Source organism: Gavia stellata, chromosome 26, assembly GCF_030936135.1.
Source record: "Gavia stellata isolate bGavSte3 chromosome 26, bGavSte3.hap2, whole genome shotgun sequence".
NCBI lineage: Eukaryota > Metazoa > Chordata > Aves > Gaviiformes > Gaviidae > Gavia > Gavia stellata.
This window is the reverse complement of record NC_082619.1, coordinates 5,022,896-5,050,474: the sequence shown is the minus strand read 5'-3', so window position 1 is coordinate 5,050,474 and position 27,579 is coordinate 5,022,896. Positions and strand designations below refer to the sequence as shown.

The window sequence follows — 27,579 nt, the reverse complement described above, 5'->3', positions numbered from 1 at the left end:
CGCGGCGGTGACTGCTGCCGCGCGCCAGGCCGTTACCTCAGCGAGACGGCGGTAACGGCCGCTCGGCGGCGGAGAAGGGATGTCCGCGCTGCCCCGGGCGGGCCGGGGGCCGCTCCGGCGCCGGGGGTTGTCCGCGGGGTCGGCGCCACACCCGTACCTGCTGCAGGCAGGCCCGCCCCGCCCCGCCGCCTCATGACGGGCGCGAGTACCGCCAGTCCGCAGCGCCCCGAGCCCTGGCCCCACCCTGCGGGCGGGCGGGCGGTGGCCAATCGGAGGCGCCGTCGGGGGGAGGGGGCGGGGCGCGGCGGCGAGCGGCCAATGGCGGGCGAGCGGCGGGCGGAGTGGCCCAAGGCGGCGGGCGCGGGGGGGGGAGGCGCGCGCGCGCGGCGGCGGCGGTGCCGGCGGGCCGGGGCCGGGGTCGGGGCCGCGGCCGCGGCGGCGGGAGGCCGCCATGTGGCCGTGCGGCGGGCGGCGGCAGCGCCGCCTCGGGGGCGTCGCGCTCCTCGTCTTCGTGCTGTGGCTGCTGCTGCGGAGGTGAGAGCCGGCACGCCCCCGCCGCGCGGGTGGCGGGGGTCGCGTCCCGGTGACGGCGGGGGTGGGGGGGACAGCGGGGCGGCGTGCGGGCTCCCCGCGGCGGCGGGGCGGGGCGGGGCGGGCAGCGGGCTTGCCCGCCTGCCGCTGCCCCGCTGCGCTCCTGAGCGCAGGCCTGCCGCCGTGGTTGGTGTTCGCTGCTGAGAGCGTCTGCGCTGGAACGGAAACCGGCGGCTGCGTTTGCGGGGAACGCGGCGATTCACTTTGTGCTTCCCTGTCGCTGCCTGGAAAATTAATTTACGGGCACCCGGGATAATCACGTCTTTTCTTGTCGGAACGCACAGGGAGAGAAAGCGCTCCGCGCCCCATCAGTCGCTGGCGGAGAGCGGTCCTCCAGCGGGACGGGAGTGCGGGGAGGAGTGGCGAGAGTAGTGCGACCTCCACGCAGAAATGATTTAAAAGCTTTAAATAAACGTTACATGTAATATACACAGCTTCTTGTCTATCATAAAAAGTAACGGGTAAGGAAAGACCAATTGCCAGCGCTATAAATCAGATTCCACGTTAGGCTAATGCTCTCCCTGCCAACCTTGGCTCTCGTGCGGCTTTACATCATCGCAGCTCTGATGGATGATGCACGTTTGCAAATCAATTGCTCCGTCAGATCTAACCCATCTCTGAAGCCGCCACGGGTGTCTCCGATGCGCCCACACCAGAGCGTTGTTTCCCTCTCGCTCCCGCCTGCTCCGGGTCTGGTTCTTTCCGTTCCGCGGCGCAGACGGAGCGGTGTGGTACCCGGAGACCTGGGCTGCAGCGTGGGGCGGTGTCCACCTCTCCTTCCAGAACAGCGTGCACTTTCTTCTGGTCCCGTTTGTACCCTCCAGGCCAGTAGCCGTAACTCTATAGCCCACCTGTAGTAACAAGAAGTTACTCAAGGTTCTAGCTTAAATGCCGTGTGGTTTAGATCGCGTTCGTTCGGGGGACGATGCTCTTTCCTGGACGAGCGTGTCGCGTGTTGTAGCCAGAGCTGTATGTCTGCACAGTAGCTTCTCCGTGCCAAGTGACAGAAGCTCTTCAGTCCCTGACAGCAAAGTGCTGGAGATAATATTCAAGGCAAGGGAAGATGTAGTTATTTATTACCACTCAGATCCTTTTTATAACTTAGATATTTTATAATGGGTTCTTAAGTTCGTAGTAGGAAGTTACTTGATCCTCAAAGCTATAGAAAAGCCTTGATAAATCTTTGCTTAATTAGAAGCAAAATTCTTCTGTAGCTGGCCTTGGGTTTGTCCACATACATTCTTAGCAGAGGATTATTGCAAACTGATACCTGATAAAAGCATAGAAGTCCATCTCCTGTAAGAGTGTATCTGTAAAACACCGTATCCATTGGTACCCGGTGTTTTTCTCCGTCGCCCAGGCCACCTGAGAATAAACTGTACTACAGAATGCAGTGATCATTATCCCAGCCATGTTGAATGTGCACCTGGGGCTTGTCTGACCGACACAGGGCCTCGGTTGCCACAAGACGGCGGGTCGTGAGTGAAGGCAACTGAAAGCTTTCACTTTTCTCTGGCCAGAGGAAGCCCAGAATAAACAGCAAAGCTCTCTGAGGCAGGTCTAAGTAGAGCTTAGGGATTTACTGTAAAGTCCCTTGTCCTCTAAAGCCCGTCGTTTAGTAATGGCAAAGCAAGCTAATGGTCTCCACGCTTCTTCCCCTGTTTTGACTTTTTTCTTTTCCATTAGCTTTTTCTTCTAACTGTTCTGGGTATGTGGTAGACCAATACCAAAGCTAAATCTCTTATCTCGTGCAGAGAGGACTTCAGCTCAGTTTTTGTTTTACAGGCATGAACGCCTTGGCATAGCTGTCTGGTTTAGCAGTTAACAGCCACTTTCCTATTCTGCTTGGGGTGTTTTGCACTTCAACTTACATCTTATAAAGACAGATCATTTCGTTAAGGACTAACTTGTCCAACCCAATTTTGAAGCTTCTGTTCTGGGGGAACTTGGTAATCTAATGCTACTTTTTTGCAAAAAAAGAGGCTTCCCTGAAGCAGGGAGGAAATGGCTACTGACCTACAAAGTAGGTCAGTAACCTTTAGCAAAGATAAAAAAAGATTCTTTGCAACCTGTGCTGTCATTATAGAAGGGAGGAAAAAAATATACTGGGAGTTACACATTGCTCTCAAGAGGAAGTACAGAGCCCAGGTGGACTTTGAGCTGTGGAGATCCAGCTCAGGATAACAGGATGAAGTCCTGCTGAGTCACAGAAGTTGTTTTCAGAAGTCACTTGGACAGATCTTAGTGAAAAATATGAGTTTCAGGATATCCAGGATAATACATTGAAATATTGGGAGCTTGGGAGCTTCCTACCAGTCCTTCTTGGTGAGAAAAACCACACACTGAAGAGTTTTAAGGTGGGAAACTTGATGGAAACTTGCCAGCTAAGTTATGCCCAGGATTAAGAAGATGAGCTTAAATGATTTGTTTATTTTTATCTGGCTATGTACAGTTCCTGAGTGCAGCCTTCATTCTGGCACCAGTGGCAGTTAGCAGTACTGTTGTCTGCAGGGGTAATTTAGGGTTTTAACTAGCTCAGAAACAGGTTGGAAACTTAGGTTTTTTCCAACTTGATCTTTAAAAAATGGAGCTTTGTGTGTCCAGAACCCTTTGAGCCTTCTGCCTCAGGCTTGCCAGCAAGCAATAGAAGTAGATATAAGCTGCTGTTTTGGGATCTGATTTGCAAAAAATTGCAATCTGTGCGAGACGTAGTTCTAGCAGAATGGAGGGGCAGGTAGCCATAGGATATCCCGTGTGTGGATTGAGAACCACCTCCCCTGCTGGTAGAGTTCTTAGTAATTCCTTGGGAGCAATGCCGCCGTTTCCTAGCCTAACGCCATCATTCTCTGGCTGTACCTAGTTTCTTGTGTAGAGGAGCATTTTTGATCTTGTTCGTACTCAAGCAGTCACCCTTTAAATATGGCAGTTAGGTATTTTGTGCTTATTTCTCCTGCTTTGAGCTGCGCTACCTTCATAAAAGCTCTGCTATTACTGCACCACCTTCTGAATGGGATACATTATGATCTCCTGGCTCAGCACTATTTTTTGTGAATGGTTTGACAATAAATGCACACGAGAGCTCATTGACTGAAGGCAGTGAATATCTAATCTAGACTTCCTTTTCCAGGTATTACCCATGCCTGCTGCCGGTTGTTTCAGAGCCCTGTGAGAATGCGGTGCTATACAGGTACCCTCTGTGCTTGTTAGCCAGCCCGTGCAGCATCCTGGAAGTCTTAGATTTAGTTCCTTTGTAGTCCCCTTATCTTGTGTTGGAGGACAGGTAATTGCTGCAGGCTCCCGGTTAGCAACCCCTGTAAGCCATGAGTTCTCAGAAGTCCTCACCCTCTGCTAATACCCGCTCTACACGTAGTATAGAAAACAGCCGGAGGCTTAGGTATTTCCCTCTCCAAATGTGACATTTCTCTCAAATGTGTGGGTCACTCTTGCTTTCCTGAGATGGGAATTCATCCCATGGCTGTGATAACGTCTCAGAGGAACAAGCTGCTATTTTCTAACTCTTCTGTGTATTCAGAGCTGTGGAACTGGGATGGTCTGACGGAGGCAGTGTAACTGCTTTGGATCTGGACTAGTTGATAAAATGTTTTCTTGGTTCAGGCAAAATGAACTGGGGAGCCATGTAAGGCAATAGGAAGTAGTTTCTTGCATGCGGGAACCGACCCGAATGGAGCCTGTGATGGCATGAATGTTGAAGCTGGTAAGTGCTTTGGAACCTGGTGTCTCCTTTGCTCCGGTTCTTTTGGCAAATGACACATTAAGGAGTTAATACGAGCAGTAATGCGGGCAGAGGTAAGTTCGTGATGACAGCAGACCTCATCTTTCCTGAGTGATGAATGTAGTCCAGGAGTTTTCTTTAAATTAAGGAAAAGGTTCTCTGTTCACAGTGAACAGGTGAGGGGTCTTTATTTTTTCCATGCATTGAGTTGGAAGGTATCAGAAACAACAAGACATTCAGGGTAGCAATACTGAAATGCAGCCGCTGTTGGAATGAGGATCTGGAAATCACCCAGTGTATGTCATCCTACTGCAAACCAGGGAGATCTTAAATTTCGGAAGTTATGAAAGTGTTTTCTAGTATTGTGAGTGAAAACTTCCCTATCTTTTATTTTCAGCAAGTTAGTTTCATGATCTGTGCCTGAGCGGTGCTACATTTCAGTTGTAGAGTATGGCAGAGTGGCTTGGGGCACTCAGGATGGAAGCTACTGGTGAAATGAATATTAAATACACATCTTGGGCAGATCTTCCATCTGTTTTATAGCCTTTTGAAAAATCTGTATGCTCTATATGACAAAGAACATGGTTTACTTAAGAAGTAGGAAGGTCAGAGCTGATCCTTCCAGGTAGGGTGAAATGAATAGCCTCTCTTAGAGGCACAGATTTCTTTACTAGAGACTGGATGCTCATGTGTCTTTTTCTCTTCTAGGTTTAACTGGAGTGAGCTGATCCCTCTGCGGTTATGGGGGAGGACCCTAGGCTTGCAGACAGAAAACTCCCAGTTCCTCCTGGAAGGCATGCCTTTCCGCATATTTGGAGGTTCAATGCACTATTTCCGAGTCCCCAGGGAATACTGGGAAGACCGCATGCTTAAGATGAAAGCATGTGGCTTGAACACCCTCACGACGTAAGTGTCCTCACTCCCTAGGCTTTGTCCCATGTACCTTGCAGCCTCTCACCTCTTCTACAGTAGTTGATGGGACTTTGTCATTAATTCCAGTGGGCCGTAACAATGTCTTTCTGTACTTGTTATTATGAGAAAAAGACACAGAAAAGGGTAGTGGGGACTGAGGTTTTCTTTAACCATCACAGACTGCAGTATCCTCAGATACTGACTGGAACAGATATCTATCAGACGTACTGGGAAAACGCCTTCTTAATGGTGACCCGATGAGGAAGGGTCAGGCCAGAGCCATTCAGTATGGCTGTGATTTAGGAATTGCTCTCATTTGGAGAATGAAAGATATACCCAGAGAGAGACCACATTTGATGGTCTTGAGAAACTCAGATACTGCAGAGTACAGGAAAAGAGTGCAACAAAGTAAGGACTTGTCAGAAAAATGAAAGAAAGGCACAAATAACATGTAAACAGAGGCTTGTAATGTGTACATGCAGTAATCTCTGGATCTGTTACTGACTAACAAAGGGAGTGCATAGGTTTTTTTCTGTGCTTCACAAATGCAGTGCCCTTTTCAGCTCTTCACCTCCACTGCCCTAACCTTGCGTTTCAGGTATGTGCCGTGGAACCTTCATGAACAAGAAAGAGGGAAGTTTGACTTCAGTCGAAACCTGGATCTAGAGTATGTGGTACAGACAACTCTATTATTAAATACTCCTGTTGTGAGGGGAGGGTGTGCATGTTGGTTCTGGATGAAGATGTCATTTCCAGCTTCTCAGGTGAAGCCTGTACCTTGACCAGGCAATGGAGACTCTCATTCCTTCCCCTGTTTTCTGGAGTCCTGGCAACTTCAGGTTTAGTACCAATCCAGTATAGTTGCTTCACCAAGCAATTTTCTTCTGGTTCTGGTAACTATATTTCATGGTGATTAGTGTATTAGGAGTGCCTGGAGCAGGGATTCTGTGGTCAGACAAGTAATGATGCTGTCTGCATCTCTAGGGCCTTCCTTTCACTGGCAGCTAAAAATGGATTGTGGGTGATTCTGCGTCCTGGACCTTATATCTGCTCTGAATGGGACCTTGGTGGTCTGCCCAGGTAAGTGTGTAAATAGTTCAGTTGAAGCAAGCATTTGGGACTGTGAAAGAAGAACCCCAAACCTCTGATCATACAGTTGAGCCTCCTTCAGAGATTTAGAATGGCTGGCTGTTAGATGGGAATATTTATTTCCTGTGTCCCCAAAGCAGGTGAAGACCCATTATGTTATTGAGCTCTCCTGAGCAGTACAGATAGTAAGCCTGGAACGAGAATATTTTTTTGAGCAGTTATTCTTTAAAATAACAACTGTGTTATGGCATAATGGTTACAGGAAGAAAACAGAATTGGGGAAACTCATCTTCTATTGCTGTTGCAACTTGACTGTCTGTGTAATGAATATTAGTATTTGTAGCTTGATGTAAGAAGTTGCTTTGTCTCAGGTCCATTTTAAAAGCCCTGATTGAACATATGTACTATATGGCTGGCAGTAATAAAGACCCATAACTTTTCTGACCTCCTACTGCATTTTTCTCCTAAAGCACACAGCTTGTTGGTAAGAGGCTTTGAGAGCTGAGTTGGATACGTCAGCATTGAGACTTGCCTGGTTACTAGATCCCAGTGGAACCAGTGCCGGGTTACATATCACTTGTTTTCTTTACCTTCACAGAGGATAAACCCCAGTGGAGACACTTGACAACATTTGGAGATTATTTCTTTTAATCTTTTCAGTTTTCGGAATGCCCTGCCTTTGGCTTCAGAGAGTTCACGTGCAGAACTGCAGAGGTGTGTCAGGGACTTACTCACGAGAGCATGGCTACTTGTGAGCAGAGGCAGTAGCTAGATCCACATTAGATTATGAGAAGTGCCTATATTGTCAGTTGTTGCCATATCACCCATGTACTTTTTTATCAGACAGATAAAAGATTCTGATAAAGAGCAACAGTACTATTCTCCTTTACAGGTAAAGAGGCGAGGATACTGTAAGCCCACCAGGCTGCATATAGCATACAGGAGTTGAGTCTTTCAGACCTCTGGAAGCACTATTAGTGCCTCCTTTTGCGGAGACAAGGAAGGCGCTAGCTCACTCTGCTTAAATTGTTATAGCAGTACGTTGTTCTGCTCTTAAACAAATTGCCCTTTTCTGTCTTAACCCCAAAGCAGCGACCTAAGTCTTGTAAATTAGCAGTAGAAACCATGGGAACAATTACTGGAAGCTTTGTTTTGAGCCATGGTTGGACTTTTATGAGGGAGCACTTGGTTGTGGAGTGCCCTTGGAGATGCAGGGAATTCCAGAGTAACCTTTAGAGTGGTAAGTTTAGCACTTGAAATCTTATTGGGAAAGTTAATGAAATGTGTTTAGGCCCTAAATACAGAACAAAAAGAAGAGGACCACCTTGGCAATTGCGGTCTGGACTCATTTAAAAGTGTCAGCGGTAGATTGCCTCACACGGTGTCATTCACTGACTCACGATGTTGTCCAGACCTGCACTGCAGGCTTATCCAAGTGACACAGAAAGATCAATGATTCCTGCCCGGATGTGACTTGATGTTGGTGGGTGGTGGTACCTCTGGCAGCCTTGACTGGACAGGAGACTAACAGATGCTGTTTGCTGCTTTTCTCATAGTTGGCTACTGCAAGACCCAGAGATGCAACTGAGGACAACGTACAAGGGCTTCACAGAAGCTGTGGATGCCTATTTTGATCATCTAATGCCTATTGTTGTCCCTCTTCAGGCAAGTACAATCCATTGCCCTCTCTGTCCACAAGTGGGGACTGTCTGACTGTCTGCACAGATGAGTGTGAGCTGTGTGTAATGGCAGCAAGTTGAAGCAATGACAAATCTACCAGCTTTGCTTTAGGAACCAGTATGGACTGTAGTTGTCTGTGTCAGCTCTCCAGATCTAGCCATTTGATTATGCATAGACTTTGGGAGGATGAGAGGGTGGAGCTGAGTCTGCCTGAGACTTACGCATCTTTCCTGCAAGCCAGTGCCACTGTGATTTCGGTCCCTCTGATTAGAAATCATGGTGAACAACTTCTCCCTTTTCTTCCCAACAGTACAAGAAAGGAGGTCCCATCATTGCAGTGCAAGTCGAGAATGAATATGGTTCCTACGCCAAAGACCCAAACTACATGACCTATGTTAAAATGGTAATGTTGGCATATTTACTTGTTTCTGTGGTGAATCTCTCTCATAAACCACCTTCCTTATAGTATTTTCTTTCTTCTGAATAACTTTTCAGCATGGCTTCAGAAACCCTTGAAAGCATCAGTGCATAATCCAACTGCATCTCCCTTGATGTTTCTTCCTGGAGTGGAAGAGATGGCATAATGACCCTCTCAATACCGATAAGCCTCTGTTCTTATGTCTTCCAGAGAAGAGGGTGATAGGGAAATGGGGGAGTATCCGTAATACATACCTGGCCTTGAAGAAGCTGTCTCCTGCTGGTCCTGTTTTGCTTCTCTTAGATGACATTAGAGAATGGTTTCTCTTTGTCCCTGTTGACTTTCCTGGGAGGAAGGTTTATGTGAACAAGCCACCAGCACACTCCTAAACCTGTGTAATCTGGAGCTCAGCATCAGGCAGGTTAATTTGCCTAATATCTCCTTTACCCTTGTCAAATGGAGACTAGACTGTGCCCTGGCTCCTGCCTCTGAACTGAATGATGAAGAGTTGGCCAGTGCCTCAGGAGGCCAGGTTATCCTGGTGGATCTAACATGAGTCTGACCTGTTCATTTGCCCCCAGTACAACTGCAAGGCAGACAGTTAATAAGATCTGGAATATGTCTTACAAGGTTCGTTGTTTTAATTTCTTCTCACTGAGTGCTTACAAGCGTTGCTGCACGTGAGAGAGGCTACCCATCAGCGGTGTGTATGTGCTATAAATTGTATGTTCCGTGCTCTTCTGCTACAGCATTATCCGATCCTTCTGAAACTCTTTGGGTACCCCAGCTTCGCCCTGAGCACCCTGAGGTTAGCTCTGGCTCAGGTTGTTCTATTGCTCAAGGTATACAGAGGCTCTTCAACCAAATAAATCGCGTGGCAGGAGTCCTAATCTGTTTAGAGTGGTGCCTGCTCCTGTGCTAACTCCATCTCGTGGAGAGATTTAACATTGCTTAGAAGGTTAAATATGAAGTGTACATATGAACAAGTTAAAGAGTTAATTGCCAATCTGAACTGATAATGTCAAAATTGTCTGTTATATCTACATAGTTTCCCTCCCTACATCCCACCAGTGGCAAGCATATAAGCAAATGGCTTTCAGGGCCCTAAACGAATGGGGCATAGAAACTGTTGTGTCTGAACAGCGTGCTGACTCGGTGCTTGCTTTTCCATATCTCAGTGATGAAAGAGCTTGTGATGTTTCACAGACTTGTCAGAACAGATAATATTTCCCTGCCAGGCCTGTGGGTGTATTTTTGCAGTGCTGTTTCGTCATATTCTGGTATTGTGTGCAACTTACATCTGAGGAAGTATATTTTAGAGGTTAAAGACGAAAATGTGGGAAAGCAGGATTTGCAGGGCTTTCTTTTTGGTTGGAGTGGGATCTAATGTGAGGTGGAGCTCCTAGTCTTTGTTCTGGTTTGGGCCTTGAGCTTTGAATGTGGTAAGTTGGTTAATTCATATCTGCATCTAGCATGTATGATAATGTTGCAATCTTCCTGGAATTAATATACCTATTAAACCCGCCCCCCAACTCACACAAAACCCGAAATCCCTGTCCTTATCTCGCTCTTGTGAGTGCAGTGCCTTTGCCTTCCAAAACGTCCAGCCCATGAAAGGGTGTATTGGCACCTCCCTCCCCACACAGTACATGAGCTGGGATTAGCTGAGCACACACCTGTGTCTGCCTCAGATGCTGTTTCTATTCCTGGTTTCTCTGCTGCACCCTGAAATCCTGTAATGCGTTTCAATATGTGGCAGCTCTCTGCCATTTCTCCATTTTGCACTTATATTTAAAAGCAGGGGAAGAAACTTAGTATTAACGCAGTGCTCAAAGAATTATCTTAATAAAATTTGCTAGAAATTCCGGTTCCCTCACTAGCTGAATTTTGTCAGATACCAGCATCTGTTCAGGTATCAATTTAGTGATGATAGGTAGATAAACTAACCAGGATCTCTTAACTCTGAATTGGGTTTGTCTTTAAAGTCAGTATTGTAATGCTTCTCTAACGTAGACTGTGTGTGATGCTCACGTCTACTCCTTGTGTGTAGGCATGTGCAATATGCAAATGTTTCTTTAAACACACAGCAGACCTTAACTAGTTGGTGCATATGACATGGGTAACTCCTGTGTGAGCTGGTGTGTCTTCGTCACCATTTTGCAGTTAGCAATTTAGAATTAAGAGATGGAAGGCTTGTTTTCAAAGCTCCTTGAAGCGGAAGGAGTGACTTCCAATGCAGGTACAGTGAAAAGAGGGGTTAATTTGCAACTAGGATTTCCTAACCTCTCCTTCAAACATCAGGTAGTGTTCTGTAAAAAAACATCTGTAAGAGAAAAATCCTGATGGGAAGAACCTTGTGTGTGCATATGCATTTTAAAAACCTTACAGTGCTATTTCATACAGTGCTGCGATACTGAAGAACCAGTAAATTCATTCCGACTTGACTATTCAAGAACATAGGTACCTCAGCTGTCCTGTGATGGCATTCACTGGCAAACCAGCTATTTTCTCATTTCAGCTTCCACTGTTAGTCAGGAAGGGTGAGCTGCTTTTCTTTTTCTTCTTCCACCTGAAGCCCTCTTTTGATGGAAAGCAGTGAAGCTATTTATTAAACTGGTCTCAGAAGAAGAAGATAAAATCCTGAAGTTTGATGCATCAGTGAGAAACCGATCCAGCTTTCTAAAACAAAATAAGATTTTTCAGTTGTCTTTAAGCTGGAAGAAGTAGGCAGGGAAGCTTCAGGAGGAATGGGAGATGTCACAGGAATAATATTTCTTACAAAGCCACTACGAGTTTCAAGCTATCCCAAGAGAAGGTGATAATGTACTTTGATGCTTTAATATCCTGACAAATACTAAACTCAGGCTGTTAAGACAATGGCTTTTCCTCTTTTTAATTTAGGCCCTGTTAAACAGAGGGATTGTGGAACTGTTAATGACCTCAGACAACAAGAATGGGCTGTCATTTGGCTTAGTGGAAGGAGGTATGTGCTTGCAGGAGAGCAAGGTAAGACTGTGTTCTTTGTCTGGGGCAGCTGATGAAGCGTAGCCTTTGAGTGAGAGCAATAGGCTTCGCTCACTAAGCTGCACCCATTAACTGTATTCTGTTTGTGGTAGGAGCTTCAGCCACAGAGGAGGGACTCCCTTAGCTGGATGGTATACACACAGAACAAACCCAGTCCCTTCCCAGGAAGGTTTAGAGTGGTTTTTTTCAACATAAGGTGTAACACAGTGGTAGCAGGATTGCTCCATGGAGAGGCAGCCTCTGCTTTCAAGGGCATTAAGTGTGTGCAGACTAAATACTTTGCTGCCTTCTGTCTAGTATTGGGCATCTGTCCTTCCCAAGGAGGTTAGTCAAGAGATGGCCGCACCTAGCATTTCCTGATGTTTCCACCAGATTACAAGGTTGAAAATACTACTTCTTATTGCTTCATGTGAATATATATCATCACTCAGTCGTAAATACTGCTAATTTTCTAATCTCAGGCATGCAGATGATTAAAAGAAAAGACTTTTTGTCCTCCTCTTATTTTTATTTGGAAGTGTGAGAGGGACAAATTCAATAATTCTGAAGTCCATGGGCCTTCACCAGTATGGTGGTCTTCTCGATTGTATTTTTTTGGAGCGCAGCAGTTTCCAGCCTTGACCACATAGAGTCACTCTCTCCCTGCCAGCGAGCTGACATGCAGAAGGGCAGAAGGGCTGGTGTGGAAAGCCCTGTCTAGCCCTCACCATCTTCTGTAGGAATGTTTACTGCCTCAGAGCTCGTTCTTATTTGGAGTTGTGTTTTCCAGCGTGTTGCATGCTGAGAGCTCTTTGATACCAATTTGCCTCTTAGATGTCATAACAATCTGCTCATTAGAGTCAACATGTCAAGTAATCAGATGCGTGGAATAACTAGGGCTCAAAGCGGTATAGCAGCGAGGCGCTTATGAAAGTGCTAAAGGAGAGAGAACAAAATCCACTGTAGAAATGTGTTAAGAAAATAGAAGACTCCATAGTGGAGTAGAAAACTAATGCAGCAATTCTGTCATTTTGTTTGTTCTGTTCATCAGTGGTGTACCGATTTCTTTCCAAGAAGCATTTGTAGATTCTTGTTAATGCCAGGAGTAGTCAGTCTGGTGCTCTGCAGAGAAAACTAACTGTTTTAAAAGGAACCGAGACTATAGCATTGTGGCCCTTGTTCAGTGGTTGCAGCACATTTTCAGGAGATGAGGGGGAAAGCTTTTGTGGTCATGGGTCCCCTTTGTGTTCATAGGTACAGTGGGATGTCCCATGCTATAGTTAAAAAATCTTGGTCAGTCTCAGAGCCCCTGTGTGGCTCCTGCAATCCTGCTCCCTTCATGGGCACAGTCAGTGGCAAGAATACCAAGATGGGTGGCTCTAATGTGACCTGGTACAGCCCTTCTGAGCTGATCGGTGACAAAATAAAACCTCTGGATTCCGTCCAGACCATGACTGAAGCACCATAGTGGAAAGCTGCGTGTATGTGAACACTACCTGCTGTGGAAAGGACAAATAAGGCTTTGGGGACTGGTTCTCCACACCTTTATACCATTTTCAATGGTATTCTGTTAATCTGCCTGAAGAGGAGAATTGGGCATGTTTGCCTTCAGGATTGCCAATTAATGTGTTACATCAATGCTAAATCCACGTTTTATTTTGTTCTCCCACTGTGTTTGCCTGTGCCAAATTCTTCAGCTCAGCACACTACATAGGTCAGCCTATTAAAATCAAGGTATAAATACTGAGAAGTGAGCTTTTGCTTCTGTAAATATTCTGTTTGAAGTGCTCTGGCTGACACAACTGGGGCTGGATTTGATATCAGCTCCCTTGTAAGAAGTCAATTTTTAATACAGAATCGTATCGCTGCTCCTGCATTTTCAAAGTTTCTTGGGAGAAACATCATCAGTGTGACTGAGGGCTAGAAAAGTATGAAAATGGTTCAAACGTGTACCAGGGGCTGGGACACTTGATACCAGATTAGTGTCTCCTGATGCATCAGCTCCTGCAGACAGGTCTTCCCACTCCAGTGCTTGAAGATCATGCAGCGACTTTCGCTATACATGCAGCACGCACAAACTAGTTGCTGGTTCCCCCATGCTGCACGGGGCAGAAGCACAGATAAGTCTTCCAATTACAATTTCTGTCTGGTTCACTTGTACTGTGGTTTCTCTCACCCACCCCCACAGGCATGACAAGCTGTAAGATATTGCCTGGGTGGCGATTCCTGCAGCTAAAGCCTGGGAGATCAGTGTGGCATCCAGATATGACTTTCTAATAATAAGTTTGCTTTTATGTGGTGCCTTTTATCTGAGGATCTCCAAGTGCTTTACAGCCTCTAATTAAAGCTTGTGACACCCCATGAGCTGCTCTGATGCTCTCTCTTTCTAGTATCTCTGAACGTTAGAGCTAAAAAAGATGGCCTGCAAGTATTCCACTGTGTGCTGCGGTCCAGTTAGATTCTGCATACTAAGTGAAGACATTGATGGGAAATTTCCGAGGAGGTTGTATGGGTGGTTCGGAAGATGTTCCAGTTGCCCCTGAACTTGGGCTGGGCTGATGTCTAAGGAGATGGTCCCCTAGGCATTTTGTACATGTCTAAATTAATAAACCCTTTTTCTTTTCCCAATAGCACTGGCCACTGTTAACTTCCAGAAACTGGAACCTGGGCTACTGAAATATCTGGACACAGTACAGGTGAGATGCAGAAAAACTTTGTTCACCTAGATTTTCCAGGACAGCATTAGAAATGCAGCACTGATAGTCTGGTTTGGTTTTGTGTGTTGGTTTGGGAGTTGTTTTGAACAAATGTTCGGGCTTCCTTCTCATTAGGCCAAATCCTTCTGGAATCAGTGAAAATACAATGATTTCTCTGGAAAGTGAAGGTCTTAAGTATGCTGTTATCCAGCACCTTCTTAAAGGCTTTCCATTCAGCTGTGGCCTGTGTTTAGCTGTTAGGGGTTAGATTTATTCACGCTTTCAGGTGTTGATACCCAGTAGCATCCTACTTTGCAATTGTCAAACCTCTCTCTTGAAGTTCAATCGTCTTTTTCCCAAACTCTTTTACCCTGATGCTGTGGATGCCGTCAAGAGCATGTTTGAAAACTGTAGTCTTCGAATGCTGGATGCTGATCTACTGCAGTTCTTTCAGGGTACGCTGGTGGGTGTTTCAGTCATCTCCAATACCTCCTATTGAGTGTAGATATGTAAAGTTGTATTATTGGCTCCACTAGGTGTTTGGTCCTATTTCTGCTAGGGTCTGCAGCAGAACCGATCAGAGGAACACCTTGATTTCGGATAAGCTTCCACAGTAACTTCACAAAACGCCTTCCACCCGGCACAGTCCCGGCTTTCTCAGCAGCCCAGCCTACCTGGCATTTAACAGTGCTCACTGCAGAAAAGCATTCAAATTTAGCGTGTTGCTTCAGCGTCCTTGTGCTGTCGGAGATGTGAATCAGGGTTAGGGAATTGTCTAATGAACGCTTGATGCGAAAAGTATCTCGATTGTGTGATGAGGGAGTAGTGAGGGAATAACAAGTTTTGGTTTTTAGTGACAGGTTCTCTCTCTCTTTGCATCCTCTGTCCTCTTCTTTCCCTGTTGCTCTGCTTGCTCCAAATGTCAGCCTGGAAAGATGTGAACGACTGACATCTGCCCCTGGCTGTGATCGATTCTCTTCTGATCTCTTCCCTTGGCTTTTGCCTGTACTGTGAAAGGAAGCCTTGATGCTGGCATGCTGAACATTGAATCCTACCACTTTAATTTGTTTTTTTTCTTGTACAGGCAAAAGAGGCTTTGCTGCATGTGTTTTTGCCTTCTTTAGGTCTTACAAAATTCCCCAAACCCTACAAATTAACAGAAGGCAGCACCTTCCCCACCAACTGAATGCAACATGGCCCAATAAAAGCAGCTCCTCCTTTGCAACACTTACTTATTACAAAATAGGAAGCCTGTCATTCATATTTGTAAGGATTATGAAGCTATGTTATCTTTTCCTTGTTATGGTCTTTCATTCCAGAGGGTGATAAAACTCCTTCTTTGACTAGTTTACTGGGGACGGATTGATTAAACATATTTTCAAGAGCTGGTCTGAACCTGGAACAATTAGATTGTTACAGGCACCTGCAGTTGTTTTCTCCTAATGAAACACGAGTTTCTTTAATGCCACTTACCTTGGCCATTTCATGTGGCATCAGATAAAGCCCCCATCAAATAAAGGGCAAAATTGCCTTGACTAGAAATAAATACCATGAGGAGGGAGTGCTGGGCAGGCTGAGCACATGTTGTCCTGTCCGATGTGATGGGGCCGGGTGGAATTCCACAGGAGCTAAGGGAGCTGGCAAGCAGTGACAAATGGGAAGCAATTGCTCTGTGTGCAGAGCCTTTTTAATGAAGACCTAATTCCTGCAGAGGCTAATTCTTTCCTGCCAACACCATATGCGGCATTAAAAAGGCATTAAGCTGCTAAGGTCTGCTGTTCCTACCTTGGCAAGCATTGGCTGCAGTGCACCTGCAAACTCTCAGCTGGCAGTGGCATAGCTGATAAGCAGACATTTATAAATGTGTATTTCTAGCAGAAGCTAAACAGTGACAATTAGTTTGTCTTTTTGCTACAGATCTACCAAACAACAATATCCAGAACTGTTTGGTATCACCCGATTGTGTGCCGTGGTTTTTGTTGTGCCTAGCAGAGTACTCCTCTGCTTTGCTTGCCTGTTCTGGGCATGGCTGACCCACAGCATCTTGTTCCTCACTTGTTTAGAGCTCCTTAGCTGCTTTTTTTAATGCAAACTTGAGAAGGAAACACTCTTGTAAACCGTGTCGCCAAACTACATTTGAACAACACTCCTTTAGAAAATAGGGATGAGTGCAAGACTGCCCTGTCTTCATTTTAACTCCTGGTTTTTGTTTTGATACAGAGAGATCAGCCAAAGATGGTGATGGAGTATTGGACTGGATGGTTTGATAACTGGGGAGGACCTCACTATGTCTTTGATGCAGACGGTGAGCACCATATGCTGTTCTTGTAGACAGGGGGTTTGCTGCTTGGCAAACAGTCCCAGGAAAATGACATACAACTTCCTCAAATTTTCTGTCCTGCTGTAACCTTTGCTTTGTCTAAGTCTTTGTAAATGAATAATGTCTCAGTGGATGGGTCACATTGCCGTGCCTTGCATTTTCTTTAGTAGTGTTAGTAAACAGCAGGTATTTTTAAAAAAAATGAAATTTTTTCTTTTTATTCCTCGAAGAGGGAATCTATGGGGTGTGCAGAGAGCCAAACATCTTAAGATATTAGTGTCAATGTGTCCTAAGCCCTAGTGCTACTCTATGTTGGTTTTAAAAATGCAGCCCAGTGATTTACATCATCTCTTTCACCTCCTGAGCTATCTAAATCCTGTGAAGACTTTATCTGTATTTTTGTAAAAATGTCACAAGTTTTGTGAAACCTCCATCATAATGACATTACTTGTCTAGTGAATAAACACTCCTCATTAAGAGAGGATTATTTTACTTTTTGTGGGAATATGGTGAACTAAGCCCCTTGCTAGTATAGCACTTTCTGAAAAGTATTAGTTTTTTACTAGTTTAAAAGCTCATTAGGAAGGAAAACAAGTACTAAAAAAAAAAAAAATCAACAACCCCAGAACCTCCAGGGCATCTAAAGTACAATGAAAACAGAGCTATATAAGACTATTTTAATGACTCTCTCATCCTCCTGCAATTGTCTTTGTAATTGGGTCATTGATGTGTTGAGTTTAGGAGTCTGACTGAGTAGTCCTTACAACTCTTCTGCTTAAAAGCAAAATTCCTGTTCAAGTGCATGAGCTTTACCCTTTTTCACCCATAGGAGCGGTATATTTGAATGTATCAATATGTCCGATATGTCAGTAGACGTGCTGCCCTTACTGAGGGCAAAATAGAAATCACAATACAAATCACTGTAATTACACAGGCGTGACTGACTGACAAGGACCAGAATGTTTGTGTCTACTTTGCATTACTGGAAGAGTGTTAGCCTAGCTTCTTGGTCTGTGGCCTTCCTGGCACTGCCCTTCCTTTACAGAAATGGTGAATACTGTAGCAAGCGTCCTCAAATTAGGAGCATCCATCAATCTCTACATGTTTCACGGAGGCACCAACTTTGGGTTCATGAACGGTGCTTTGGAGGCTGATGAATACAAGTCAGATGTCACCAGTTACGGTGAGTTTTCTTTCACTGCCTTGCCCATGCACCTATTGTGAGAGTGCAGCTCAGACTACCCTTTGGGCTACTTACAGTTGACAGAAGCATTGAGAAATGATCAGTACAACCATTTTGTCATGGAGAGATGAGTTGGAACATAGCTCAGAAGCAAATGCCTGCCTAAATGGGGACTTACATTAGTGTTTCCGATTTCCAGACCCATTCCAGGATGTGGAGGATCCCCTCATTCTGAACTGGGAATAGAAGTCGCAGATGATGACTTTGCTGCATGTTAACTCCATGCTGGCCCTTCTTCATAGGGAAAGATGGTGATCCAAGATACAGCTGTTTTTTTAATTTTACCAAGTCAAATTGTACTGTAAAGCTCTTTTCATCCCAACAGCCCTTTGTTAAAGTTGGTAATTGTTGACTTTATTCTGTGTGAAATTCTGGATACGTGCAAATTAGATCTCTAAAAGTATGTTGCTCCTCAGTGAGTGGCTCTTCTCCAAATTAAGCAAATGCCAAGAATATTGTGTCTTGGGCTTTTACTTCTTTGATGACAGTGTACATGAAGGCTGTCCCAGAGCTGCTGTATGTTTTTTAAAACATATGTGCTTCTTTTTCAGATTACGACGCTGTGCTGACAGAGGCTGGAGACTATACATCCAAATTTTTCAAGCTCCGACAACTCTTCAGCATGATCATTGGTAATTATAAATCCAAGAACCAAAATACTGTTCTACCTACAGTGTTAAATCAGAGACTTTTTTAAACTGGCCCTTCTGCTGGAGCCCTGTGACTCTGGTTGGTTGACTGACTGTGTGCTTTTTCCAAAAGATGGGAGGGAGGACCAGGGACATAAGGTATCTTGTCTGCTGTCAGCAGGCAGGTAGTAGCATTTAGAGGCTTCTGCCTAAGCCAGGAAGTGTGTGTTGGCTAATTGGAAATAAATGCAAATCTGAAGGAAACACCATTGGTTATATTTTATCTTACTTGTTGTATCTTACTGTTAATCTGTTCTAGGGTCAGATAGGTGGCTGTGGCTGCAGAATAACTGTCACTCTCGCCCAACCCTCCTGCTTATTTCAGGTCTTTTTGTGGCAGATACGGGGCTCTGTAATTCAATGGAAAGACTGACCGAAGGAGGTCTGGAGGGGCCTTAAATCTGTGTTGGCTTTTTGTGTCTGAAATAGTTGTTCTGTCTTTCTCTTTCTTTTTGCATCACAGGCCAGCCTCTTCCTCTCCCTCCCATGATTGAAAGCAAGGCATCATATGGTGCAATCCTGTTGCATCAATATATCTCCCTCTGGGATGTGTTACCATCTCTTTTACAGGTACTACCAATTTTAATGCATCTCGGTACTAAAAGGCATCACCTCTTAGGTGGAAAAGGCGATTAGTGCACCGGCTTCTTATCCCACGAGGAGAAGGTTGGGGAATGTTTTGTCAAGGATATGCAAAGGAGGCAAATCTTTTATTTCACCTTTTTTACTGCTACTTCTCTTGTCTTGGAATTCCAGTTTTGCAAGCCCTTGGCTCCCTTTTCTGGTACTTTGTCTTCATTGCTGTAGTTTTCATAGAGTCATAAGGTAATTTAGGTTGGAACAGACCTCTGGAGGCTTACAGGGTAAATGTAGCCTGTGGCAGAGTGGAACACCTTTCTTAAATGAATTGCCTCTATGTGGCCTGCCAGTGCTGAGAGACCACTTCTGCCATTAAATTTGTTTCTCCTTTGCAGCCTGTTAAGTCAGAGTTTCCTATTAACATGGAGAACCTGCATCTAAATGATAGCAGTGGGCAGTCATATGGATATGTGCTCTACGAGACTGTCATATTTGGTGGTGGACAGCTGCATTCAAGGGATCATGTCCGTGACCGAGCACAGGTAAGGAGCAGAGGGCAACTGTGACTAACTTCAGTCGGATGTAAATGTTTTGGTCTTGGCAGCTAGGCAGGAAATGGGTCAACCATGAAGGAAAATGTGAAGTTTTAGATTAGAAGTGTGAGTTGCTCTTTTCAGTTCTCAGCTAAGCCCCAACCATTATCATTTGTAAATCAGCTTGAGGTTCCAGTCTACTAAAACTTACAATGTCTTTAAACATCAGAATAGTGAATGTTCTGAGAAATGTTGTGATTTCCACCCCCCCACCCCCCCACCCCAGACTGAATCAGTGACACAGTTACGGACGCTGAGTTCTAGTTTCAAGCAGAGACAATTTCCTCCCCAAATACAACTTCAGGAACCTATGCATGATAACCTAACACATGATTATAGTATAATTGATGAAAAGCTGCTCTCCTCCCTTGTGCTCTGTTCTGCAGGTCTTTGTTAACACCATGTATGTTGGTGAGCTGGACTACAACACAGTGGAGCTCTCCCTTCCTGAAGGACAGGTAACTAATTGGAGATTGCTCACAGCAATAGCATGTGGATAACAGAACCAAGACCGTTAAAGAGGCATAGCTCTCAAGAAGGCCCCTCCCACCTAAACCATTTAACTAGCTGGTACGGTAGCCTGACACAGGGAACAGTTCTTACACCCTAATTAGACACTATTTCACTAGTGAAATACAGCATGATTTCACGGCCAAGTTACTATTTGTGATTGAGAAGTGGTTTTTGAATACTTTTCCATGCAGAAAATTCAAGTCAGTGTAGACCTTGCTGCAGAAAATTTGCCAGCTTTCCTGCCACACCCACAAACTGTAGACATCAAGTACCGGTACCCTGTTTGTGCAGATTAAGTCTGTGTAGGCTTCATCTTCCTTAGCACAAAGCAGGTTTTGAGGGGGTTTGGAAGCTTTTGCACCTTTTGGGTCTCATATGAAATGAGGAGGAATGTCTCTCTAGCTCTGAGAGTAGCCTTACCCTGGCAGAAGTTGGCAATAAGACTAGTATATTGATTGAATGCATGTCGACAGAGCTGTGCATGGCTCCTAGGAGTAGGTGAGTGGGTAGATATACTAGTTGTTCTTATGACTTGTGGGAGAGCTATATGACATAAGCCTGTACTATGTCAAACTCCATTTCTGGCTCTGTGGGTGATAGCAAAATGGTACTTAAAAATTCAACAGAAAAAAAAGAAAACTTTTATGAAAAGGCTTAGTTCATCAGTGGCATAACTATTTGCAGTAGCTGAAAGATATGGGGACACTGTTCTGTCACATAATCCAGAACTTCAAAGTAAACAAATAAATTGCAACTGCCAAAGGTATTGGTGCCACCTCCCCTCTTAAATACCGCTACTGACCTCTGTTAACGAAGCGTTATGGCTGATACAGCACATGCTGCGCACTGGTCCAGCTGATGCTCTGCCTTTTTTTTTTTTTTTTTTAACAGGGATTCAGGCAGCTAAGACTCTTGGTAGAGAACCGCGGTCGCGTCAATTATGGCCTGGCATTGAATGAACAGAGGAAAGGTAAGTTAAGTTCTTTGTTCTCAAACTGTCCTAGATAGTTCTCTGAATTTAAACACTGTAGAACTGTCTTTCTTGTGTGCTTTAGACAGAACCAAACTGAAGACCTAATACAGCTATCGTAGTGCTAGCCAAAACTACCATCTGGGAGTCGGTGGGAAACGGTATGATGGAGGGAACTTGTTAAAAAACACAGTTCATCACCCCCTGTCCAGAGTGATCGTAGATGAAAAGTAGTGGCTGCCTGATGGCTTGCATTAAGGCTTCTTATTTTGTAGGGTTACAACTAAACACAAGGCCATCAATGAATCTTACTCTGCTCTGGATTTGCTACGTGATGTTAGGGTAGCCTTTCTTTTGCTATGTGAGCGTGTTACTTCACAGGGAGAGAAGGAAAATACCTTTTTTGATCTGTGTTTTCCCCTGGGTGTTCGATACTGGAAGATCACACCATTTAAAAACTCACACAGTATCAGGAGGAATGAATTGCAGCCTGTTGAGCAAAATTTACTGAAATGTTCAAGTCTATCGCACACAGCTGTGGAGCTGGAAGAGGTTAAAACTCCAGGATTCTATTTTAGTGGAGAACCGTGTGCAAAAAGTATACAAAATAGACTAATGGAGTAAGGCACGTGACTGTACTAATTTTATTTTACTGCAGAAAAGGTGCATAAAGCCTCTGCACTGCTAGGCAGTCTGAACTGCAGTCCTGTAATTAGGAGGCTGGATTAGGACCCAGGCTTTGCCTGCTACATGGAGAATAACTTTATCTAACAAGAGAGTGCTAAAGGTAAATTACTTATTAAGGTGTCTTAAGATCCTTGGATGAAAAGCACTGGATCAGCACTGGACATTAGTGCTTGCCCATGTTATATTTTGCTGTGCCTATTAGAGAAGTAACTGATCTACTGCTTTAAAAATTTCTATACTAAAAAACAACAATAACAACAAAACCCCATCTGCTGCGTGTGCCAACAATGTTTTCTGTTTGGAGGGTGTTTAACGGCTTGGTGAGTTGAAGCAAAGGAGAGAGTGGAGAGGCCAAAGTATAGTAATGTTCCCCACTCAATCTGGATGAGCAATGGGACCATATGGACTCTAATTCCATCGCAGAATGTGGCTGCTTTCCATCTCCTGCTGTTCCTTGCATTCAAATAGGAAAATCTATCAGCTTTAGCTGTTTTTCAACTCTTCATTACCCCCATTGCTCTTGCAGGCTTAATTGGTGACGTCTTCTTGAATAAAACCCCCTTGAGGAACTTCAAGATTTACAGTTTGGAGATGAAACCTGGCTTCATGAAAAGGTTTGTGGGATTTTAAAAAAATTTTCTTCCTCATTTGAAACCAACTGTTTACCAGCAGTGCGAAATCTAATAGGTAGCAGTTAAATGTATCAGAAAGACAACACAAGGTAAAAGTAGGTGGGTGGATTTTTGCACTGGTAAATTCCTTGCTGATACCTTTGCCCGAAATACTGCAGAAAATTGTGTCACTTTATCCATACCATTATTTAGGGGTGAAATGTATTCCCACTGTGGAGGATTTAGACTTCTTCACAGCCTGTACAGCAGTGTTAGATGGGGTAGGTAAAAGTGTGGCTTACCCAAAGGGGTGGGTCCCAACGCAGCCACACGTTGGAGAAGTTTGTGTCTGTCTGGAAATTAGCAATATAGCTGATATATTTGGTAATTCAAACTCACAAGGGACGGATTAATTCTAGGAAGCTACTAATAGTACATTAACAAGTCCAGATGGCTTCCTTTCTTTTAAGTTATTTTGCTTTAATTCAAGAAAGACTGAAAAAGAAATCTAGCAGGGGTAAGTCAAGGAGCCTCTGTTAGTAGATACAGAAAACCTTAGCAAATGTTTAAGGCAACAGATGCCCTATGGTCTCTGGTCACTATCCAGAGAGACTTTTCTCAGTTATGTTGTTAGCAAGTAACACATGTGCATCCACCAAGGTATCACAGCTCTCGCATTTTGTGTAGGAAGGAGAGAGAGGCCATATTAAACTGAAATGTCTTTTAAAAGAAAAAAAAGTCTACATTTTGAAATTTCTAAGGACAATCTTAACAGGTGCTGGGGGGCTACTTGAAGGATTCTTATTGATGAGGTAACCTGCATAACCTTTGACTGAAGGGTTTTAGAAGAATATTTCCAGTGAGGAACATTAAAGCAAGTGAACTGCCATGCCCAAACAAAAGCAAGATTAGTCAACACTACAATCAGTTACTGGCAGTTGACCAGTAGCAATGAAACACAATCAGCTTACAGTCACTGCGTGGGAGGATGGAGCACATGGTATTGTGAAAGGAATTGTTATAGGCTTTTAGTTGAATAATTCACGAGCAGTCAAGCTGCACTGGATCAATAACTTCCCTGAATCCAAGAGATGCAGTTCGTAAGGGTCGGAAAGAACATGTTCTGACAGAAGCTCAAGGCTTCTGTGGAACTTCACACTCCTTATTTTCTCTTCTGTTTGTCCCCTGCTTCCCAAATTGTTGCCACCGGTAAGAAATAATGCCACATTGCCCCTAATTACTGCAAACTTTCAAGGATGTGTTCATGTTCCTCGATAGGAACACGAGCAGGAACGTCTGTTTTGAATCCTCTCGATTCTGCAGGTTTTCTTTTAGCCTGTGCAAGCCACATGCATTTAAAGCTTGCACCATAGCACCATATCTGAAGGAAGATGGGCACTTCAGCAGCCAACATGAAGCAGAGATTTTTACATTGCTGTAAAGTATTAGAGATGGTGATAGCCCCATATACCCTTTTCTTGTACCAGAAATTGGCCTATCAGTGATGTGGCAAGCGTAGGATAATGAAGACTGAGACATGTACCACCAGTACACTTATCTTAAGTGGAAGGGAGAGATCAGCTAGGTGCTTGCCTCGAATGTTTACAGGAGATAAACACTTCATCCCTTTGCAGCATGAAGAATACTACCTTTAGGTGCTACCGCTAAAAAGCAACTGCTTGACATTTCAGGCATGCATGGAAATAGCAACCTTGTTGTAACAACATCTATCCGCTGTTGTAAGCAGCAGTTTGAAATTACCTTGAGACCAGTGTTGTGTCTCTCGGTGCTGCCTGGTGCTTCTCTGCTGTTAGCTGCGTTTGGTCATTTCTTTTACAGCTTGCGACATACTGCTGGATGGAGTGCGGTCCCAGATTACTTTGTCGGTCCAGCTTTTTTTCGTGGAAGGCTGTGGATAGAGCATCAGCCACAGGACACTTTCTTGAAGCTACAGGCAAGTCCTTTTTGTCTTTCCCCCCTATTTTTTCTTGATCAAGGTTTTTAAAAAGCTGATTAGAGACACTTGTGTAATAGCTCTGACTGAGCTCTGTCTTGCAGTCTGTAGTCTTGCAGCCTTCCTCTGATCTTGGAGAAAGCAAATTATTTTGAGGGTGTAGAAGTCTACTCAAGCTGGCAGGTAATTCTGTTAAGTCTGTAGTGGTTCTGATGAGAAAACAGGTGCAATACTGACCCTGCAGAGCTGCTAATGAACAGTTAGTCTTTTTTATTGACATACAAATGCTATTTCTTTTCTAGTTGCAGAGGAGTAACGGGTACAAAAAATAAAGGAGGCACTAGTTTTATCCTTACCTCCTCAATGTGATATGAAAGAGTCACTTCTTTGTAGACATGGCATGACAGTTAGCATTCACATCTTCCTTTTGTGGAAGATTGCTGCTCTTGCATAGAACTTAAGATCAGGTATTATTAAACTTCCTCCTCTGATTTCAATCCCTTAGAGCCAAGGTTCATGCCAATCATTATTGTACTGTTCACTTTTCCATTTATGCTTTGTTGTAAATTATGCTAGTCAGTAGCAATGCAATATTTCTGGCACCTGGGAAATAGGTGAGGGGAGATATTCTATGCTTGGGAAGAAAGGCTCAAAAGGATGAAGTTTCCTGTACAAGCATAACTCATGAATTGCACATTTTTGAAAGCTTTAGCCTTTTAATTAGTACATTAAGGATAACTCCTGTTCAACAGGGCTTATTTAAATGTTCATGGCTTCAGGGACTTGCACAGGGGAAAGCAAGCAGAAAACCTGCAGAAAGTGGCCTCAAAGAATGCAAGTGTGAAAGTAGACTTAGTTTCCTGTGGGGATGCTAACTAGGCAATACAGCTGCATCAGTAATTCTGTGTACTGTCCTGATTCTAGGGCTGGGAAAAAGGAGTTGTGTTTGTCAATGGTCAGAACCTGGGCCGCTACTGGAAAATTGGACCTCAGGAAACACTCTACCTTCCTGGCCCCTGGTTATGGAAAGGGAGCAATGAGGTGAGAGGCTTTGGTGGTATTTCTCTTTGTTTGTTTGTATTATTAAAGATCCTGCTCTGAGTCATGTCCCAAAGAGCTGGACATATACAGTGTATTAATTACCTATCTCTAGCTGAAAACCAGCGCAATAGAGAGGAAGGAGACTGTTATCTCCTAAGACCTGTGAAAATTAGGGAAGGTGTAGCTCTAAAGCTGACAATATGGCTCTGACAACATGGCTCTGACAACCCTTAAGACATGACGAGAATGGCAGTTAAACTTCAAAGCACTGCAGCAAGTTCAAAATCAAGATGAACCTGATTTGATGCTGGTTCATTTTCTGCATCATGTGGTGCTGGAGAAGAATCACAGTTACTGTTCAGACTCGTGTTGATTGATCTCTTTAAATGACGCTTCCTTTCCCTGCTGTCATCGTATGCCTTTTCCTCCTAAAAATATTTAAAGTAATTCAGCCTTTGTATAAAGGAACTTTATATATTACTCTCTTCTGCAGATTGTCATTTTTGAAGAACGCACTGCAGGACGGATAATACAATCTGTCGACATACCTTACTTAGGAAGGACCCAGTACGTGGACTGATGAGAGCTTCTTTCCCACGTTTGGTTCATCTTGAATATTCCTGGTTGCATGTCTGGGGACACGATGGCCCAGGCACTTGGGCGTGTTAATTTCCACTAGACCCAGGTAAAGGATTTGCTCTTTGGCAATAAGTTCAGAAGAGAGAATGAGCCCCAAAGGAACCAGAGTCCATTGTTTCATAGATGGATGCGGAAGCTCATCTCCCTGCACTACTGAGGACTCACAGCTTGGATGAGTGCACATGATGTTATGGACCGTCTGGTGAACGTGGGGGAGTAAAAAGGTGCTTGAGGCAGGAGAGAGAGGGGAAGAACTGAAGCCATCTGAACTGAAAGCTGAGCTCAGCTCTCCAGTGACTTTAAAAATGTGTTATTACTGGCCTCCTTGGTTTTATAATTAGATAGGGAGAAAATAGTTGGTGAACATGTGAGTAACCAGGTGTGGAAAACCATTTTGTTGTGCTTCCAGGCAGAATTCAGCAACTCACTCTGCAAAGAGGCCATTACTTGTTCACTTGTTGGAAGCCAGGTTGGTTGTCAAATGACTCTAATTCAAGCTTTTTTTCCAGTAAATTTTACTATGGAGATTGTCTCTCTCTCAAAAAGGAAGAAAAAAAGTTTTAAAAAGTGAAATGTGTTTTGTCCTCTATCAAATATATCATTATGTTTCAGGCCAGGCAGAAATGAGAACTTCCAAGGAGGAGGTGCAGGAGGAGAAGACTGTTAGTCTTCAGTCATCCCTCCACCCCTGCTCTCACCGTGAAGCACCTGAAGATGAAATTCCCCCTTGTAAAATGAGCAGAGATCAAATTTTGTTTGGGGAAGAAGTAAAGGTGTCGCATACATAGTTGTAAATGGGAGAGCACATCCCTACTTTCTAGTCAAACCTGCTGTGAAATCTTGGGATCTTGGGTCCTGTTTTCTTTTTGTCCCTCAAAACAGAAACGCAGGATTTAGGAAAACATGTTTCTTTAACTCACCAGCTCCGCAGTCACTGAGGAGCTGCCATCTCTTTAGGGAGAGGAAGAGATCAAATTCAAGCTGTGAATCTGTTCAGAATCTCCGAGAAGTCGCTCAGCCCCTGCTTTCTGTTCCAGTAACCAGAAGATTCAGGCTGTGAGAGAAATACCAAACATGTGCACTGTCTCTGATAATGGAGTTGCGGGGTATTCTGGCTCTTAGAAACCATAATTTTATTTAACAAATTTAAATACAGTTTGTTTAAAACTGAGAACAGACAGTGCAGCTGTAATACACTCCATCCTGGCCAGAGCTGGTCTTACTGAACATAGGTATCTCTGCTCCTGAGGACCATGGTAGCCTCTGTGCAAGTTAGAAGGGCCCAGGCTCGTGTGACCAACTTTGAGGAGAGTGGAGCATATATGCAGGGTTGTGTTCAGGACTTGATCCTTTGCATTTTTCTGAAAGTTATTTCCTTCAAGGAGGGAAGGTTGCAACCCAGCAGGGACTGGAATTAAGATTAGTGAAACAAAACACTCTTTCCACTCTCGGGTTTGCAGACTGAAGTGAACTTGTAAGGCTAGTACAATAACAGAATAAATCTGCTTGAGTGCAGAGAGCTACTGTTTTAATACAAGATAATAATACCCGTTCCCATAGAGCAGCCAGCGGCCAGTAGCATCAAATGCTTTCTATCCAAGTAGTGCTTCAGCCAATG

The 27,579-nt window shown here is 44.3% G+C and overlaps 1 protein-coding gene across 1 annotated transcript; it reads left to right on the top strand.

The window, feature by feature from the left end:
• Positions 1-451: 451 nt before the first annotated feature.
• On the top strand, positions 452-26,505 carry LOC104259349 (beta-galactosidase-1-like protein 2). The gene is made up of 20 exons (XM_059829671.1): positions 452-534; positions 3,719-3,778; positions 5,033-5,230; positions 5,835-5,903; positions 6,221-6,316; positions 7,882-7,990; positions 8,316-8,408; positions 11,325-11,406; positions 14,058-14,122; positions 16,343-16,427; positions 17,488-17,625; positions 18,237-18,317; positions 18,838-18,944; positions 19,349-19,495; positions 19,933-20,004; positions 20,951-21,029; positions 22,243-22,330; positions 24,167-24,281; positions 25,206-25,322; positions 25,816-26,505. Exons 1-20 carry the CDS (start codon positions 452-454, stop codon positions 25,900-25,902), a joined length of 1,971 nt encoding a protein of 656 aa, XP_059685654.1. The 3' UTR covers positions 25,903-26,505.
• Positions 26,506-27,579: the final 1,074 nt, after the last annotated feature.

Coding starts and splice junctions, on each gene's coding strand:
- LOC104259349 (XM_059829671.1), top strand. CDS start 452: ATGTGGCCGTGCGGCGGGCGGCGGCAGCGCCGCCTCGGGGGCGTCGCG. Junction 16,428..17,487: donor CTATGTCTTTGATGCAGACG/GTGAGCACCATA, acceptor CTTCCTTTACAG/AAATGGTGAATACTGTAGCA. Junction 24,282..25,205: donor ACACTTTCTTGAAGCTACAG/GCAAGTCCTTTT, acceptor TCCTGATTCTAG/GGCTGGGAAAAAGGAGTTGT.